The sequence below is a fragment of the Rhincodon typus genome, chromosome 4 (assembly GCF_021869965.1).
Source record: "Rhincodon typus isolate 14 chromosome 4, sRhiTyp1.1, whole genome shotgun sequence".
Taxonomy (NCBI): domain Eukaryota; kingdom Metazoa; phylum Chordata; class Chondrichthyes; order Orectolobiformes; family Rhincodontidae; genus Rhincodon; species Rhincodon typus.
Window position 1 is genome coordinate 79,779,340 of NC_063335.1, and position 20,575 is coordinate 79,799,914.

The 20,575-nt window shown below is 39.7% G+C and overlaps 1 protein-coding gene across 1 annotated transcript in view; it reads left to right on the plus strand.

Annotated features, from left to right (window-relative positions):
• lrrcc1 (leucine rich repeat and coiled-coil centrosomal protein 1) overlaps positions 1-20,575 on the plus strand; it is a 122,356-nt gene that overhangs the window by 97,961 nt on the left and 3,820 nt on the right. Inside the window, exons 15-18 of the mRNA XM_048596141.1 lie at positions 4,212-4,375; positions 5,588-5,796; positions 9,175-9,312; positions 18,117-18,252. Coding sequence (XP_048452098.1) covers positions 4,212-4,375; positions 5,588-5,796; positions 9,175-9,312; positions 18,117-18,252 — 647 coding nt within the window. The remainder of the gene's footprint in view (positions 1-4,211; positions 4,376-5,587; positions 5,797-9,174; positions 9,313-18,116; positions 18,253-20,575) is intronic.

Consider the following 20,575-nt stretch of genomic DNA (forward strand, 5'->3'; position numbering starts at 1 on the left):
GTGAACACCAGGGGAACCCTATTGGCATAGGAGGAAAGGGACGAGTGATGGCAGAAGTGCAGGAAATTGGTCAGATACGGCTAAGCATCCTGCCAACCACAGTGGCAAGAATCCTTGAATGAGGAAAAAGGTGGACATTTATGAGGCCCTCCTGCAAAAGGTGGCATCATCAGAACAGATGTGATGGAGAAACAGGAGAATGGGATTGAGTCCTCGCAGGACGCAGGTTGTTAGGATGTATAGTTGAGGTAACTGAGAGTCAGGTGGGTTTGTAGTGGATATCAGTGGCTAGCCTATCCCAAGAAACACAAACGCAGATGTCAAGGAAGGGAAGGGAGAATTCAGAGATGGACCAGGTGCAGGTGAGAGCTGGTGGAAACTGGAAGCAAAATTGATAAATTTTTCCAATTCCAGATGAAGAGAAGAAAGAGGATAGGCAAATAAATGAGCTCCATCCCTATGTACTCTAATCAACTTTCTCCACCACACCACCCATTATGAGCACAAATATCACCCTTTCCCAGCTATTTTCAGTTCTGACAAAGGGTCAGTAGACTCGAAACTTTAACTCTTCTTTTGCTCTCCACAAATGCTGCCAGACCTTCTGTGTACCTCCAACATTTTGTTTTGGTTTCAGATTTTTAGCATCAACAGTTCTTCATGTTATTCCTATCGTTTAAAATGTCTAACAGCCTGGCTCGCCATTCAGCCATTAATGCCCAAGAATGCTACATTTCTGAAAGGCTGTTTCCTGATACGGCATGATGGAGGCAGCCGCACACTAGGATAAATTCTCGTACGTATCCATTTTTCCCTGGTAAGAGTCACGAGTTGGCTGGTCGTGCAACTAATCATTATTATAGATGATGTTGGAAATAAGCACAGAAAATTGTCTGTGATCCATGTCCACTAGATACCTATTTGAAACTGCCCAAATCCATTTTATATTGGATATTGAGAATTGGCATAATGCAGAACTCTTGTGTTGGATTAAATCCCAGAGTTGAAATACAATGTTCTAACCTAAACTCCCATAAGCATTTTAGAACACCAGTACAGAAATTAATTAAAACAACTATTTTTCCCCCAACGGAGTGGTATAATAACTACCATCAACAGAACCATTATATTAATTCCTGTGTAGAGAGCTGTGTCTCTTGGAAATGTGATTGAAAGTTTTATATGAGTAAGTTTAAATATAAATCATCAAATATTATATAGAACATGATTGCTTATGTGCAGCTGGTTTATTAGAAAAATTGGGCTGAATTTTATGAGACCTGAGTTTCAGTTTGAACTATGTCTTTTCTATATCTTTTTTCACACTTGATGGAAAATACTAGGGTCACTAAACCCTAAAAGTTTTTATTTATATAACAAGATGATTTACTCATTGCATAATAAGTCATCATCATACTGATCCAGAGGACTAGCTCAAACACATTCAGTGAATTCTCCCTGCACAGCATGGGTGCTCATTTGATTTAACTAGTCTATATATGTAGATTTAAAGACTACCATGATTACTACATGCACATTGCGGGTGGAACGGTGGCTCAGTGGTTTGCACTACTGCCTCACAGCGGCAAGGACCTGGGTTCGCTTCCACACTCTGGCAATTGTCTGTGTGGAGTTTGCACATTCTCCCCATATCCACGTGGGTTTCCTCTGGGTGCTCCGGTTTCTTCCCGCAGTCCAAAGATGTGCAAGCTAGGTGGATTGGCTGTGCTAAATTGCCCATAGTGTTCAGGGATGTGTAGATTAGGTGGGTTATAGGGGGATGGGACTGGGTGGGATGCTCTGAGGGTCGGTGGGGACTTGTTGGGCCAAAGGGCCTGTTTCCACACTGTAGGGATTCTATGATCTGCTGCATGCATGTCTAATTTCCTGATTTAGACAATGCCTGACATTGTCACTACTGTTTGGTGACTTATAAACCACTTCTTAGCTCCACGCAAACAGATTCTACATCCTATCTTTGAATTAGAGATTCTCTCTCACTGATACACTAATTGTGTCTTGCATTATGAGCACTATACCACCTCCTTTTCCTTTTGGGCCTATCCCTCTAAAAGTCGAGTAACCTTTAATATTCAGTTTCAGTCATGGTCACCAATAAGCTGTGTCTCTCTTATGACGAATAAATCATACCCTCTTACTTGTACTAATGCCACTAATTCATCTATTTTGTTGCAAATGTTACATGCATTCAAATGGAGAGCTTTTAATTTTGTGTTTTCTATTCTACACTATTCTGAAATCTAACCCTTGTTGAAGGGTCTAGGCCCGAAACGTCAGCCCCTCTGCTCCTATGATGCTGCTTGGCCTGCTGTGTTCATCCAGCCCTGCACCTTGTTGTCTCGGATTCTCCAGCATCTGCAGTTCCTACTATCTCTTGTTGATTCTATGTTTTGTTTCTACTGCTTTCTACTTTCAGTTATACCGTTTTTCCATCCGTAATCAGCTTTGATTTTGTTCTGTCTGAATTTCCTCTCAAGTTCTCCTCCCACAGACAAGCTTGTTAAAGCCTTCTCTGACAGTACTACCAAAGTTTTCCTGCTAAGATGTATGCTGTTCTGTTTGTACGGTGACCCCTTCTGCAAAACTGATCACGGTGCCCCAAAAATCTAAAGCTACCCCTCCTGTCCCATTTTTCCAGCCATATGTTATTTTACTCCGTCGTCCTGTTTTTGCATTCTCTTACATGTTGTACCGGGAGCAATGCTGAGATTACTTACTTAGAGTCCTGCTTTTCAGTCTCCTGCCTAGCTCCGTAAGTTCTACTTCTGGATTCTCATCCTTCTTTCCACCAATGTCATTGGTGTCAATGTCGTCCACAACATCCGGCTCCTCGCCTTCCACCAAAAGAATGTCCTACAGCTATTCTTTGACATGCTTGATCCTGGCACCAGGAATGTAGTATACCATCCTAGAGTCCCACTAATCTGTGCAGATGAGTCACAACTTGGCTACATTATCTGATGAACTGTCTCCAGTATCCAAAATGGAAAACAGATTTGTGAGTCAGGTCACCTCAGAAAACTCCTTCGTTCCTGCCTGATCTTTCTAGACTACTTACCAGTCACCCATTCTGTCTGTGCCTGCCTGGTCTTGACCTACGCTAAAATGTACTATCCAGATAGTTCTCGCTTCATGGATACACCACAATGACTCTAGCCAGTACTCAAGTTTCAAAACTAGCAGCTCAGATTTTTGCAGCTGCCAATGCTATTTGCAAGTATGATCGTCCAGACCGCGTGAAGCGTACACAATTCCGCACGTGACGCAGGAATAATCATTGCACCTTCTCATAGCTAACTTTTCCTCCTACCTTTGTATCACCAACAAACTTTGATCTAGTGCATCCGGATTGCTTACCAAAGTCATTGATGTGAGTTGTAAGTTGCTGAGACTTAGACCTCTAATCTTTGTGACATTTCACTTGTTACACCTTGCCATCCCAAAAATTCTTACTATCTGATTTCTATCCATTCACCCATTCATCCTAGTATGCTCATATTATTACACGCAATATGAGCCGTAATTCTGTGCTTAGCCTCTTGTGCAGCACTTTATCAAATCTATTCTCGAATCCAAGGACGCTACATCTGGTTTCACCTTACACTCTCAAAATATTTTTGATATGCATATCTTGACTATCAAATCAGATTTTAATAGATTGGTGCAAAAAGTGATGTGTTAACTTTATGCCAGTGTGAATGTGTTGTGGATGTTCCAGTAAGTACTAAGCCTAATTTCTTGTGCTTCTCTTCACAAGTTAATTTATAATTGATGTAACTGAAGCTTTTTTAATTATATCCAGTGTGGCAGATCCAATTTTTCAATCAAATTATGAAATGGAGTTGATTATTTAAAATTGAGGCAAAAATTAAATAAGAATTAAAAACGAGAAGAGGATAAGTGTAAATAAGAATTTGGAGCATGGGTTACACATCTGGTGAAAAATGATGAGAGGATTAAATGATTCAGTGATTGCTTTGACTTGTTTATTTGCAAATAAATAATGTAGTGGTTGATTGTCCATACTAGCTATGTTGCTCCGTTAAATTCATCTATTGGAGAGATTATACATGTCTTGCTCATTAAATAGGCTTCAAAATGAAAATGCAATTAAATATATAAATAGGGATAGTAAATGAAGTTTGTATATTTAGCTAAGATCTGTCTGTATATTCCTTTTTATTATACAGGCAGTTCTTTGGCTCAAGACAGAGGAAGGCTCCAAGCAAGGATTGAAACGTTAACGTCAGAGATGGAGTTTCTGAAAAAACAAAATGAACAGGATATGAATACTTTGAAAATAAAAACAAAGGTCGTAGATGATCAAACAGAAACTATTCGAAAACTTAAAGAAGTAAGTTCCACATTGTAAAAGTTAGCAAAACAGTTGCTGCAAAATTCTGTTCCGTAGCACCTGGTTTTTGACACTGTGATTGATTGATTTGCTGTTTTGCCTAAAATGTAATCCAAAGTGTATGCTCATGCTTCTCTTCAACAATCCATACTTTTATAGCAAAGATCAGAAATCACATGACCAGGTTATAGTCCACCAAGTTTATTCGAAAACACAAGATTTCGGAGCCTCACTCCTCCTCCCAGGTGTTAATGAGACAGGCAGCATCTGACACAGAATTTATAAGTAAAAGATCAAGGGTCACACCACTGATGAGAATGTATTAAACAAACCTAAGATGCTGTTAAATCTTTAATCAGTTAGAAGATTTTAATTCATTAATATGTATATGTAAATCCCCAAATCTCTTTCAAGTTACTGCTCTGAGAGAACTAAATGTTTTATTACTATGAAGAAGAGGTGGCATTTTAGATTAGATAATGTATGTTAGGTGTAAGGCCTTGTTTGGAATCTGTTGGTTTTGGTTTGGAGTTCGACTGATTTTATTTCTAAAGTAGGAATTTATAAAACACAACATTGACAGACTGTCTATAAATTGTGTGCTTTTCGAATGTACCTGCAAATACAAATTCGCCCCGTGTGTGTGTGTGTGCATGCATGTGAGTGAATTAGTGTGTCTGTGAGGGGGAGAGTGAGTGAGTGAGTAAGCATGCCTAACGTGCATTGTCTGACAGAAAATATCACCTTTTTTTTTTACACTGATAAAACCTTTAGTTCTCTTTAGTTGGGGAGCAGCTACTTTTGTGGATGATGCCTGCTTCCAGCACACACAACTTCTTAAATTTGATTTACACAATGAATTTTTTCAATCTATTGGGCTGATTCAGGTGATATTTGAGCTAATTACCCTAGAAAAACTAATGCAGCTTCCTTAGTACTCATCCTCAGAGATGCTGCACTCTTGCAGGAAAGTTTTGATCAACATAACAACTTTGAATGGAAATATTATAGTTCCAGTAATTTAATGATGAAAAATCGATTTTAAAAATCTATCAAATATATCCTACATTTGGAAAGGTTTTGGTGAAGTATAAGTTTGCGTTTAATCCTTTATTGTGTACCATATCTGAGGACAGTAGAGCCCGTAAAGCCTTGTTCTCTCTGCTGAGTAAGGACCAAAGCCCAAACAGAAAGTATTATTTGCTCTTGCAGGGTTTACAAGAGAGAGATGAACAGATGAGAAAAGTACGTGAGGAAAATCTGCAGGATAAAAGAGCCTTCAATGAGCAATTACGGGATGAAACTGCAGTATCTCAAGATCTTCGAGAAAAAGTGGAGAGACTTGTAGAACGCAAAAGAGAACTAAAGCTGCAACTTGAAGAAAAAGAAGCTGAGTTGGAGAAAACAAAAATGGCCTTTAGGTAGATGTTAAATATTGTACCATTCTGACAAAGGTGTATTCTCAGTTGAATAGTGTTGCAATACTGTATTTTAGTTTCCAACATTCATTAGGCTTATTGTGGTCAATGATATTGGGCCAGTTGTGTTCAATTTCAAATTTTCTCAAGGAATGTATTATTTTTAACTGTACAATTTAGCTTATATTACCATCCTTGCACCCATTTTCTATCATTCACCTTTAATTCGTAACATATTTTTCTAATGTACAAGCAGTATCCTCATGTATTGAAGATGGAAAAAGCTTAATTTGCTAAAGTACTTCTATCTATTCATTCATTTTCTCTTTTTCCATTGCTTTCATTGATCTTTTAGAGCAATTTTAGCTGATTTTAATATAAGAAGGCATCCGACCAAGGTGAACTGGGAACCGCTATTTTTAGGAAAATTCGCATCAGACCAGTGGGAGCCATTCTAAAAGAAAATAATAGCATGCAGGGCCAGTATACTCCCATAAAAGTAACAGGGAGAGGACAACAAGTCCAAGGAACCCTGGATGTTGAGGAATGTACAAGATTGGATAAGGTAAAAGAGACAAATTGATGGTAGATACCAAGGTTGACAAACAGCAGAAGCCCTGTGAGGTGTAGAAAGGTAGGGGGTTACTTTAAAAAAAAAAAAAATTAATAGAGGAAAGCAGGGGCATGAATAATCACTGGTGGGTGAAATAAAGTAAATTCCAAAGGGATTTTATAAGTATTTTAAGGGTTAGAGAAGAACCAGGGAAAGCGTAGGGCCTACTGGGGACCAATGTCGCAAATTGTATAAGCCAGAAGAACGTCGATGAGGTTTTAAATTAGTACTTTGCATTGTATTCGCTATAGAGAAGGCCAGTGTTGATATTGAAATCAGGGAAGGGGTACTGTGATAAATTTGAACAAATCAGTACTGAGAGGGAGGAGGTATTAACAATTTTAATGGGATTAAAACTGGATAAATCCTAAGGCCCTGATGAGATATATCCCAGTTCCTGTTGACAGCACGGGAAGAGATTGCAAGGGCTCTAACATTTACTCTTCAAATTTTCTATGGTCACAGGATGGGTGCCAGTGGACTAATAGATGACAAATGTGGTACCATTATTCAATAAATGTGGTACCATTATTCAATAAAGGTGGTAGAGATAAACCAGGGAATTACAGACTAGTGAGCCTAACATCAGCAGTAGCTTTTGGGGATAAAAGTAATCTTCATTTGGAGAGACAAGAATTAATCAAGGATACTCGGTTTAGCTTTGTCAGGAGGAGATCATGTCTGACAGGTTTGATTGAGTTTTTTCAGGAGGTGCCGAGGTGATGAGGGTAGTGCATTTTATGTCATCTACATAGACTTCTGTGCCACATGGGAGACTTGATAAGAAGCCCATAGGATCCAGGACAAATAGGATCCAAAATTGGCTTTGTGGTAAGAGGTAAAGTGTGCTAGTCAAAAAATGTTTGTCTGACTGGAAGCTATCACAAGGTTCAGTAGTAGTTACTTTGCAGTCTGCTGTATATATTAACAATCTAGACACACATATGGAAGATTTGATCAGTTAGTTTGCAAATGATCCGAAAATTGTTGGTGTGGTAAATAAAGACAAAGCAAGCCTTTAATTACAGGATGATCTAGATGGGCAGGACAGTGGCAAATGGAGTTTAAACCTGAGCTGATTTTGGGAAAGACTTAACAAGGCAAGAGGGTACACGCTGAATGGTAGGACCCTGGGAATCGCAGAGTATGCATGTCCATAAATCTTTGAATACAACAAGGCAGGTGAATATAGGATGGTTAAAATAATACATGGGACACTTGCCTTTGTTAGTTGAGGCTTTGAATACAGGTTATGATGAACAGCATATGTTATGCCACAGCTGGAGTACTTTTTGCAGTTCTTGTCACCACATTATAGAAAGGACGTGATTACACTAGGCACATGCAAAGGGAAAAACCAGGCTGTTGCCTGCTGTGAAATGTTTCAGCTATGAAGACAGACTAGAAGAGGCTGAAATTGTTTCCTTGGAACAGAGAAGGTTGAAGGGGAACTGAACTGAGGACTGCAAAATTATGAGGGACACAGACAGGGCAGATATAATGGATATTTTCCCCTTAGTAAAGAGGTGAATAAACAGGAGCATAAATTTAAAGTAAGGGGTAGGCGGTTTATAGGGATATAAGGAAGTTATTTTTCACTCTCACTCGGAGGATGGTAAATAGCTGGAAGTCACTGCCTGAAAGGGTGGTAGAGACACGAACCATCACAACAGCAGCACAACATGAAACAAGTGTTTAAAAGACTATTTGAAAAGCCATAGCATACAAGGTTATAGGACTACTGCTGGGAAATCTGATTAGAGTAGATTAATGTTTGCTGATGAATGCACTCATGATGGGCTGAAGGGTCTCCTCCCATGCTGTAATACTTTTTAATTTAGAGTCATAAAATCATACTCGACCGTTTACCTCCTCTTCAGTCGACTCTCATTTAAATTGATGAGAAGAGTCATAAATGGTGCTATCAAGCAGGACTTGCTTAGCACTTTGCTCATTGACGCTCAATGTGCATTCTGTTAAACCCACTCCAGCTCCTGACATCATTATAGCCTTGGTTCAAATCTGGACAAAAGAGCTGAATTTATGTCTCCTTAGCCTTGGTTCCTGAATGCACAATCTTAGATCAATGATAAATATTTAGAAAAGCACTGGCCCTTGTACCTATCTGTACATTCCCTGCTCTGTCTCCTGTCACCCAGCCAACTTCATATCCATGTCCCCTTTCCTTTTGATCCATGGACTTCATTTTTGCTAGCAAGTCTATTATGTGGCTTTTTTGTTTTCAATTTGTTTTAGAATTCCACATATACCATATCAACCACATCGCCCTCATTAACCATCAACAAAAAAAACTCATATCAAGTTAGTTAAATATGCCTTGTTTTTTTAAAAAACTCCATACATTTCTTATGTTATTATGTATAACTTTTTGCAAGTCTGCAATCCTTCAACACCATCTCGATATCTAAGCAGGATTGCCAGAATATAGCCATACCTCTGCATCACCACCCCTACCTTCTTTGGGATCCTCAGATTTGTCAAATTGAATTAAATCTTGATGACTTACCAACTATCACTCGGTTAAAACCTGGAACCCTTTCCTAACAGCACTGAGAGACTGCAGTACTTCAGGGCTCTCACTGTCCTAAGGACAGCTAGGGATGAACGATAAATGATGACCCAGACAACGACACCTGAAGGAATAAAAAATCAAACAACCAACTAAGTCTGAAAAACATCTTTTATTAATTACTAACAGCTGTATATTAGATCTGATTATTTTTATCTCCACATTATTTTGTTCTTAGTGTTGCTAATAAGAAATGGCAAGACAAAGCTGAAATACTGACAAAGCTGGAAACGCAGGTCAAACAGATGAAAGAAACCTTTGATGCCAAAGAAAAAAAACTTGTTGAAGAGAGAGACAAAGCCTTGCAAGCTAAGAAGTAAGGTTTAACTATAAGAGGTTTTTATAATTCAATGTATTGTGTTTACTATATCAGAAATGCTATTTATTGTACAAAAGACTTAGAATAGTTTTTGTCATAAAGATGTACAGCACAGAAGCAGACCCTTCGGTCCAATTCGTCCATGTTGACTAGATATCCTAAATTAATCTAGTCCCATTTGCCAGCATTTGGCCCATATCCGTCTAAACACTTCCTATTCATATACCCATTCAGATGCCTTTTAAATTGTTAGTGCAGACTTGACGGGCTGAAGGACCTCTTCTGTACTGTATGATTCTATGAAAAGAAGTTGTGAATGGTTGGTTACCAGTCTTTTAACTATTTAACTGTGAACTTGTATCCAGTAACCCTGCCCGAATGACCCAAAACTTTTCCATTGCATCTGCTACTCTTTTCTATAATTTGGCTAGCAAAGTTTGTTTTACAATTACTGTTCAGCATTTTCCTTGACTTGCCTAAACTAACAGTTTATTTTGTTTTGCAATTTTTTCTGTTATTTGTAGTATTTTATTATTTCTGTTAAATAACAGATTCTACTGCTCAACTGTTGAATTTCTGAATCATCATATCCCTTTGCTTCTAAATTTCAGCTCCACAGGGAAGCTCATAACTGTTATGTTCCAGCCCTAATTTTATCGTTAAAAACCTATTGGTTGCCTTGAAACTAATTAGAAACATAGAAGATAGGAGCAGGAGGAGGCCATTCGGCCCTTTGAGCCTGCTCCACCATTCTTCATGATCATGATTGATTGTCCAACTCAATACTAAATAGCTTAATCCTGCTTTCTCCCCATAACCTTTTGGTCCCACTTGCCCCAAGTGCTATATCTCGTCACTTCTTGAATACATTCAATGTTTTGGCATCAACTACTTCCTGTGGTAATGAATTCCACAGGCTCACCGCTCTTTGGGTGAAGAAATGTCTCCTCATCTCCATCCTAAATCATCTACCCCGAATCCTCAGACTGACCCCTGATTCTGGACACACCCACCATCCTCCTGCATCTACCCTGTTTGGCCCTGTTAGAATTTTATAAGTCTCTATGAGATCCCCCCCCCCTCATTTGTCTGAACTCTAGCGAAAACAATCCCAACCTAGTCAATCTCTCCTCATACGTCAAACCCGCCGTCCCCGGAATCGGCCTGGTAAACCTTTGCCGCATTCCCTCAAGCAAAAGTATCCTTCCTCAGAAAAGGGGACCAAAATTGCACACAATATTCCAGGTGTGGTCTCACCAAGGCCCTGTACAACTGAAATAACACATCCCTGCTTCTGTACTCAAAACCTCTCACAATGAAGGCCAACATACCATTTGCCTTCTTTACCGCCTGCTGCACCTGAATGCTTACCTTCAGCGACTGGTGCACAAGGACACCCAGGTCGCGCTGCACACTCCCCTCTCCCAATTTACAGCCACTCAGGTAGTAATCTGCCGCCTTGTTTCTGCTTCCGAAGTGAATAACCTCACACTTAACCAAATTATACGGCATCTGCCGTTGATTTGCCCACTCACCCAACCTATCGAGATCCTGCTGAAGGATCTCTGCATCCTTGTCACACTCCAGGAATTCCTCCTCTACGGCATTGTGGCTAATTTGAATTGTCCAATCTACGTGCAGATTAAAATCACCCATGATCACCAATGTTCCCTTAGTACATGCATCTCTAATTTCCTGTTTAATGCCATTCTCGACATCACCACTGCAGTTTGGGGGTCTATATATATGACACTGTTGTTTTTTGCCCCTTGGTATTTCTCAACTCTACCCATACAGACTCCACATTGTCAGAGCTAATATCCTTTCTCACTGTTGTGCTAATTTCTCTTCCTCAATGCCACTCTGCCACCTTTTCCTTTTTGCCTGTCCTTGCTAAGAACTAAATACACTGGAACATTCCGTTCACATCCCTGGTCATCCTGCAGCCATGTCTCCATAATCCCAATTATATTGCACCTGTTTACATCTATTTGTGTGATTATTTCATCCATTTTATTGCAGATGCTTTGTGTATTAAGGCACAAAGCTTTTAAGCTTGCCCTTCTAACGGTGCAAACATCCTCTTAGAGCTTCCCAGCTTTAGCTTCCCACCTCGCCGCCTTTCCTGTTTGCTGCTTCTCTCCAGAACCCTCTCATTTGTTGCCTATCTTCCCCATCCTCTTGCTCTCAGCCCCTAGAACTCACCACTTCCCTGCCCAACCCTCCTGCTTACAACTTCCATCTACCATTCCCTGTCACTCATTGTGAGCAAGAGCTTGGCAGAGGGGTGTCAAGAGAAAGGGGGCGATCAAAAGAGAACGTCAGGGAGAAGTAGAAGTTGGGGAGCAGGTCAACATGTTGCGATTTGCTTTTGAGACTGAGCATGCTGAATAATTACAGTAAAATAAAAAAGGCAGCACTGTTGAGGAAACATTCCCAGCTTACCAACTGCACTATTAGTGACAATGTTGTAGGTGATGATCTGTTTAAGAACGAACCAAGACATGCTCTAAAGGGGCGGCTAATATATACGGAAGAATACATTTATGAGCCAGGAGAAGAAGGTTCTTGTGGCACAGTGATAGTATCCCTACCTCTGAGCCAGGAGATCTGGGTTCAAGTCCCACCTGCTCCAGAGGTGTGTAATGCCATTGATTGGAAAATATCTCCCCAAGTGTCTCTGAACATCAGTATCTGTAGCTTCATGACACAAAAAATGAGCCAGGAGGCCCAGAATCAAATCCTGCCTGCTCCAGAGGTATGTAATTCCATCACTGAACAGGATGATTGTAAGATATTTAAAAAAAGGGTTAATTTCCCCAGTAAGAAAGTTAGTTAGGAAGAAGAGAGTGTAGATTGGAGTTAGGATTGGCCTGTCAATTCAAATAAATTGTTGTGGAAGACCATGTTATAATCACCGTTGATGTTATTGCAAGGCCACCTTATCTGTACCGAGAAGATATCCTATATACCTTTAGTCCCGTTTGCCAGCACTTGGCCCATATCCCTCTAAAACCATTCCTGTTTTATATGCTCATCCAGATGTCTTTCAAATGTTGAAATTGTACCGGCATCCATCATTTCCTCTGGCAGCTCATTCTATACACACACTGCCCTCTGCATGAAAAATTTGCCCCTGAGGTTCCTTTTAAATCTTTCCCTTCTCGCCATAAACCTATGCCATCCAGATTTGGACTCCCCCATCCCATGGAAAAGACCTTGTCTATTTACCCTATCAATGCCCTTATGATTTTATAAACTTCTATAAGGTAACCTCTCAGCCTCCAACATTCCAGGGAAAAAGCCCCAGTCTATTCAGCCTCTCAAACGCTCAAACCCTCCCACCCTGGTAACATCTTTGTAAATCTTTCTGAACCCTCTCAAGTTTCACAACATCTCCCTATAGCAGGGAGACTAGAACTGCACAAAGTATTCCAGTAGTGACCTAACCAATGTCCTGTACAGCTGCAACATGACCTCCCAACTTCTATACTCCATGCACCACCCAATACAGGCAAGCATACCAAACGCCTTCTTCACTATCCTGTCTACCTAAGACTCCACTTTCAAAGAACCATGAACCTTTATTCCAAGTTCCCTTTGTTCAGCAACACTCTCCATGACCTTACCATTAGGTGTATAAGTCCTGCCCTAATTTGGCTTTCCAAAATGCAGCGCCTCACGTTTATCTAAATTAAACTCCAACTGCCACTCCTCAGCCCATTGGCTCATTGATCAAGATCCCATTGTACTGTGAGGTAACCTTCTTCGCTGTCCACTACACTTCCAATTTTAGTGTCATCAGACTGAAAACTGGCTTAATGAGTTTCTTTTTATTTAATGAGTTAGACTTGCCCTGAAATACAAGTGTGCAATGCTGCAGATCTTTTTTAACAATAAAACAAGAAGATTATTATTGTGCAAAAGAAAAGATCAAATAGACTAAACCAAGCTGTTTACATGTAATTTGCAAGTTTTTCTATGTTTGCAGATGACAAAGTTGGGTGAGAGGGTGAACTGTGTGGAGGATGCAGATTTGAACAAGTTGCCAGGTGAAGTCAAATATGGATAAATGTGAGATCATCCATTTTGGTAGCAAACACAGGATAGTAGATTATTATCTGAATGATGATAGATTAGAAAAAGGGAAATTGCAATGAGACTTGGATGTCCTCATACACCAGAAAGTGTGTGTGCAGATGCAGAAGGCGTAAAGAAGGCAACTGTTATGTTGGCCTCCTTAGTGAGAGGATTCAAGTACAGGAGCAGGAATGTCTTGCTGCAGGGCCTTGCTGAAACCACACCTGGAATATTGTATGCAGCTTTGTCTCCTTGCCTGAGGAAGGATGTTTTGACTGAGTGCTGCGAAGATTTACCAGACTGCTTCTCGGGATGGCAGGACTGACATATGAACAGAGATTGGATCTGTTAGGACTGTATTCGCTGGAGTTTAGAAGAATGAGGCAGTCATTGAAACCTATAAAATCTTAACAGGACAATACAGCATAATTGCATGAAGGATGTTCATGATGACTGAGAAATCCAGGACCAGGGGTCACAGTTTAAGGATACAGGGTAAGCCAATTGGGACTGAGAGAAGGAGAAATTTCTTCACCGGGAGAGTAGTGAGCCTGTAGAACTCTCTGCCACAGAAAGCGGTTGAGGCCAAAAATTGAATGTTTTCAAGGAGTTTTATATATTTCTTATGGCTAAAGAAATCAAAGGGTCTGTGGTGAAAACGGAAACTGGATTCTGAATTGAATGATCATATTGAATGGTGGACAAGGCTCAATGGACCAAATGACTTTTTCCCTTGTGTTTTCTATCTTTCTATGAAAGATTTCAAAACACACAGTAAAAATACATTGCTATCACTAAAGCTCTACTCAAACAACAGAGAGAATTCCCTTCTCTACCGCATACATAGGTTTCATTGAACTGTTGCTAACAATTCAAAGTCTTGAGAGTTTGATAGCCCTTTCTTCAGCTGCTCACACTTAGATCATCTCTGCTTTGAATAGCCCTTCCAGGGTTCTCACTGAATACCTCTGGCCGGGAAATTCCAAACTAAACCCTTAAACTGAGGTACCCTTTTTCCTCACTTTTCTGAACTAACTTCTTGCTCTAGGAAAACTACCTCATGCATCCAGTTTCAACCAGGACTTCTGTGTACTAAATCCAAAAGCTTTCCAAGCTATGGACCTTCCCCCTCAGCAACAAAGAAAACCATTCCTGATCCTTCTAACTGAAAACAGCCAAATGCACTTCAATATTTACTCATAAAACTCTCCCATTAGCACTGCAGGAACTCTCATAGTGGTTTAAAAAAAACATGGCTGCAGAAATACCAACAAGTTAATCATCAAATCCACTCGTACACACAGGCCAAAACTCAAACGCCATTAATTCAAAATCCAGACTCTTAAAATAAATCATTTTCATGCATTTATATAAATCATACACCTTGCATAACAACAGACTGACTCCTGCTTCCTGTTTCAGTACATGAATGACTAGCAGTTAGAAGAATTAGAACTTGTTTAAACACTGAACACTTGTACAACTGAAATAGCATCAATAAGTTTTCAGAAAGTATGTATGCCTCACAAGCCAATTTCACAATATCCATTCTGGAGAAGAATATCTAAACTCGGGCTTTGAAATAACCCGAGAGCTTTAATGTTGGCCTTGAAATATATAAAATATGTTCTAGTATATCTTAAGCTGTTGTTTAGCTTTATATTGTTTGAAATATGGCTTTAGTAATTGCCAAAAGAAAAATTAATTTGGATGAATATTTTTTAACAAAGCAGTGCTGTATGGTGGGAAAAATGTATTACTGTGCCACCTGCTGGCCATGTCTTGCAATTAGAGTGGTAAGTTCTATCAGTTCTATTTACATCTGGAAAAGGGAATTCAAAATAGAAAATTATGACTCAAATCTATGACAAAAAGAACGACAGGAAGAAGTAAGATTTTACAGACTTAATCAGATTTAAATAGTAATGTTCAGTATTGAAGTGTGTTTAAAATCTTTTCCTGTGCTATAGAGTATCAAAATTTAAATTTTAACATTTTTCTTAACCTATTGCATGCCTGACGATTGAGTAAATAACCTCTTAACAGTTTGCCAAAATATGAAATAAATCTTTAACACTTTAGAATTCCTCATCTAATTTCCAATTTTAAATTGCAGAAAATTTAAAAGACACGAAGATCCCAGAAGTAGCTATAAGTCAGGACATGGAAGGGAGAGAGGAACCTGAGAAAATTAGTCACCAAGAAAGTGTTACTGAGCAAATTGTTGGAGCCTCGAGCCACCAAGTTCCTAGCTGCTGGTTGACTTCATTCTAGGATCTTAAAATAAGGGGCTAGTCAATAGTTGATGCATTGATTTTAAGTTCCCAAAATTCCCTAAATTCACAAAATGGTTCTTTAGATTGGAAAATAACAAATGTAAATATTATCCAAAGATAGAGAGAAACAGGCAAAAATAAGACGAGTTAGCTTAATATCTGTCATGGTGATGATGTTAGAAGTGATTATGAAAGAGGTTATAGCTGGACACTTTGAAAAATGAATGGTAATCAGGCAGAGCCAACATAGTTTTGCAAAAGGGAAATCAACCAAGGGAAAAATATTTAACCAATCTATTGGAGTTCTTTGAGAAAGTAACATGACCCTCTTCAGAGGGTCACTGTGGACTCAATGGACCGAATGGCCTACTTCCACACTGTAGGGATTCTATGATTCAGTGTGATGTTGATAGAGGGGAACCAGTAGATATACTATACTTAGATTTCCAGCAGGCATTTGATAACGTGCCACATCAAAAGTTATTCTGGAAAATAAAAGTTAATGGTGTAGGGGATAACATTGGCATTGATGGAGTAAGAAAAAAACCAAAGAACTGCAAATGCTGGAAGCCATAAGCAAAAACAGAAATTGTTGGATAAACTCGGCAGGTCTGGCAGCATTAACATTTCAGATCCAGGGACCCTTCTTCAGAACTGATTCAGGCTTGCTGCAGTCCTCCAGTGAAACTCAGTGCAAGCTGGAAAAACAGCACCTCATTTTCCACTTGGGAACTCTGCAGCCTTCTGGACTCAATATGGAGTTCAACAATTTTAAAGCATAACTAGAAAAGCTAATAGAATGTTATCATTTATTCCAAGGGGGAATGAATTAAAAAACATAGGGAGGCTATGCTTCATTTATGCAGGGCTTTGGTTGGTACTGGAAATGTGTGTACAGTATTGATGTATTGGTCTCCTTAATTAAAGAAGGATGTAAATGTTTTGGAAACCGTACAAAGGTTTGTAAGATAAACACCTGGAATGGGTGGGTTGTCTAATCTGGAAGGGTTGACAAGCTAGATGTGTATTTGCTGGAGTTTAGAAGAATAAGCAGTGACTAGACTGAAACATATTGTATCCTGTCTGATCTTGACATGTTTCTTTACAGAATCTAGAATAAGAACTGCCCATTTAAGGGAGAGAATAGGAAATGTGTTTTTCTTTGATTGTTGTGAGTCTTTGGAACTTTCACCCTGAAAATGTGTTGGAAGCCGAGTACTTGAATATTTTTAAGGTAGAAGTACACCAGAAACAGGAGTAGGAATTCAGCCCCTTGAGCCTGTTTCACAATTAAGTGAGATCATAGCTGATCTGTGGCCTAACTCCCTATCCTTAGATAATCTTTTGTTAAGCAAAGATATTATCTCCGATTTAAAATTAACAACTGGTCCTGCATCCACTGCTGTTTGTGGAAGAGTACCTATAATCTACTACCCTTTGTGTAGAAGTGCTTCTATACTTCTAACCTGATGGTCTGGCTCGAATTCTCAGACTATGCCCCCCTAGTCTAGAATCCCCAACCCAGTGAAAATAGTTTATCCTCATCTACCCTGCTGTTTCCTGCTAATAAACTCAGATCAGATCACTCCTTAACCTTCTAAATTCTAGACAAACAGATCTATTTTCTATAATCTCTCCTCATAACTTAACTCCTGAAGTCTAAGTATGATTCTTATAAACCTACATTGTACTTCCTCCAAGGTCAGTATATCCCTTCTAAGATTTGTTGCCCAGATCTGCTCTCAGTACTCCAACTGGGGCCCAACCAGGGTTTTGTATGACTGAAGCATTACTTCTGCATCCTTGTACTTCAGTCCTCTTGATTATAAAGGCCAGCATTCCATTAGATTTCTTGACTATTTTCTGCATCTGTTTGCAACAGTTTAAAGATCTGTGCACCTGAACCCCCCAAGCGCCTTTGGACGTTCACTGTATCTAACTTCATACATCTAGCAAGTGCCCTGATCTATCCTTTCTCGCTCCAAAATGGAGAACCTCACAATTGAAGTAGATTGATTTGTTAATCAAGGGGGTGAAAGGTTATCGGGAGTAGCCAGGAATATGGAGCAGTCAAATCTGCTATGATCTTATTGAACAGCGGGGCTGGTTTGAGGGCTAACTGGACAACTCCAATTCCTAACTTGTATACTCTTTTTTTTTTACTGCAAACAAAACAACTTGAAACATTTGGTTTGTTTTGCTTTACAATAGTTTGTTTTTTTTTGTTAATAATTTGTTCATTATTATTCACTGTCACAGTATTGTGTTGCTTTTGCATAACTTCATATGTTGAATTCTCAAAACTTTGTCTCCCTGTAGTTTCCAGAGCTTTGAGAATTTTATTGATCCAGTTTTGCATGTTTGAGGTTTGATATTGGTTTTTAAAAAAAAAAAAAAATTTTTACATATTCATTATATCAGAACATTTGTTCAAAATCACCTCAGGGCTGCAGCAGAAAAAATTCATTCCATGGATGATGCATTCAGGCACCAGCTTGAGACCATAAGGGTAGCTCAACAGGCTGAACTTGCACAATTGACCAATGAAAAGCAAAAGGAAATTGAAGCAGCAAAAGAAAAGGTAACATTTTCCCTTCTTTGTACTCTGATGGAATGACTTCGTATAACACTTAATCATATCCCAAGGATGTTCCTAAATGTTTTGCAATCAATGGATTACTAGGATCCTGAAGCTAAATAAAGGAAGGTACAATGGTACAAGGCGCGAGCCAGCTGTGATCAATTGGGAATGTTACACAGTAGATAGGCAATGGCAAACATTTTATAGAGTGTATGGAGGAACTGCAAACAGTTCTGAAAAAGGGTCACTGGACTTAAAACATTAACTACGATTTCTCTCCACAAACGCTGCCGGACCTGCTGTGTTTCTCCAGTAATTTCTGTTTTTGTTCATTGCACAAAAACAAACTGGGAAAGGTGGTATGACCATGGCTAACAGTGGGAATTAAGGATAACATTAAATCCAAGAAAAGGGCATACAAATCAGCAAAAACAAATGCAGCAGAACTGAGGATTGGTAGCAGTTTAGATTTCACTAAAGGAAGACAAAGGGTTGATTAAGAGAGGGAAAACTGAGTATGAGAGTAAAATTGCTGGGAACAGAGAAAGATTAATGAAGACATTTAAATCCCTTATAATCAGGAACAGGGAAGTTATAATGGGAAACAAAGAGATGGCAAACCAATTAAATGTATATTTGGGGTCTATCTTCACAAAGGAGAACTCAAATAATGTCCCAAACATTTTGAGGAGTGCTGGGTCTAATGAGATGGAGGAACTAAAGGATATCAGTATTAATAGGGAAATGTTGGGGAAATTGATGGGATTAAAGGCTAAAAATTCACAGGTAGTCTACATCCCGGAGTACTTAAGGAAATGGCCCCAGAAATATATGGATGCATTGGTGGTCAACTTTCCAAATTCTATAGATTCTGGACTACTGTGAAAATAGTGTAGGATTGGGCAGAATCAACATAGGATTTATGAAAGGGAAATCACGCTTGACTAATTTACTGAAACTTTTGAGGATGTAATCGGTAAAGTTGATGACAGGGAGTTTGTGCATGTAGATTATTTGGATTTTAAGAAGGCATTTGATCAGGTCCTTAAAGGAGATTAGTATGTAAAACTAAAACGCATGAGATTGGGAGTAGTGTACTGACATGGATAGGCAACAGGTTGTCAGACAGGAAACAGATTACACTCTGGCAATAGTACTGAAGACTTGTACTCTAGAACTTCCCACACCCAAGTCAAGCTGTTCCCATACAGTCACAACACTGACATTTAACCAACAATGTGGAAAATTGACCAAGTATATCCTGTACACACAAAGTATGACAAATCCAACCTGGCCAATTGCCGCCCCCATCAGTCTACTCTATATAATCAGTAAAGTGATAGAAGATGTGACATCAACAGTGCTATCTAGCAACACCTGCTCAGCTATAACCTTGTCCCTGATGCCCAGTTTGGGTTTAGCCAGGGCCACTCAGTTCCTGACCTGATTACAGTCTTGGTTCAAACATGGACAGAAGAGCTGAATTCCAGAGGTGAGGTGAGACTGACAGCCCTTGACATCCACGCTGCATTTGACTGAGTGTGGCATTGAGGAGCCCTAGCAAAACTGGAATCTGTGGGCAAACTCAAAGGGGGAAATCTTTCCACTGGTTGGAGTCCTATCTGGCACATGGGTTTGCAGATGATACAAATCTGGTGGGAGGGTGAACTGTGAGGAGGATGCAAAGGTGTTTCAGTGTGATTTGGACCAGTTGGTTGTGGTTGTTGGTCAGTCCTCTCAGCTCCAGGACATCTCTGCAGGAGCTCTTCAGGGTAGTGTCCTAGGCCAACCATCTTCAGCTGCTTCATGAATCACCTTCCCTCCATGATAAGGTCAGAAGTGGGGATGTTCATTGATGATTACACATTGTTCAGTACCATTTGTGACTCCTCAGAGACTGAAGCAGTCCATGTTCAAATGCAACAAGATCTGGACAATATCCAGGCTTGGGCTTACAAGTGGCAAGTAACATTCTTGCCACACAAATGCCAGGCAATGACCATCTCCAATAAGAGATTATCTAACCTTACCATCACTGAATCCCCCACTATCAACATCCTGGTGGTTACCATTGACCAGAACCTCAACTGGACTCGCCACATAAACACTGCAGCTACAAGAACAGGTTAGAGTCTAAGAAAACTGTGGTGAGTAACTCACCCCCTGAGTCCCCATCTACAAGGCACAAGTGTGAATACTCCCCACTTGCCTAGATTGGTGCAGCTCTAACAACACGTAAGCATCTTCACACCATCCAGGACAAAGGAGCACACTTAATTGGCACCACATGCACAAGTATCCAATCCCTCCACTACAGATGTTC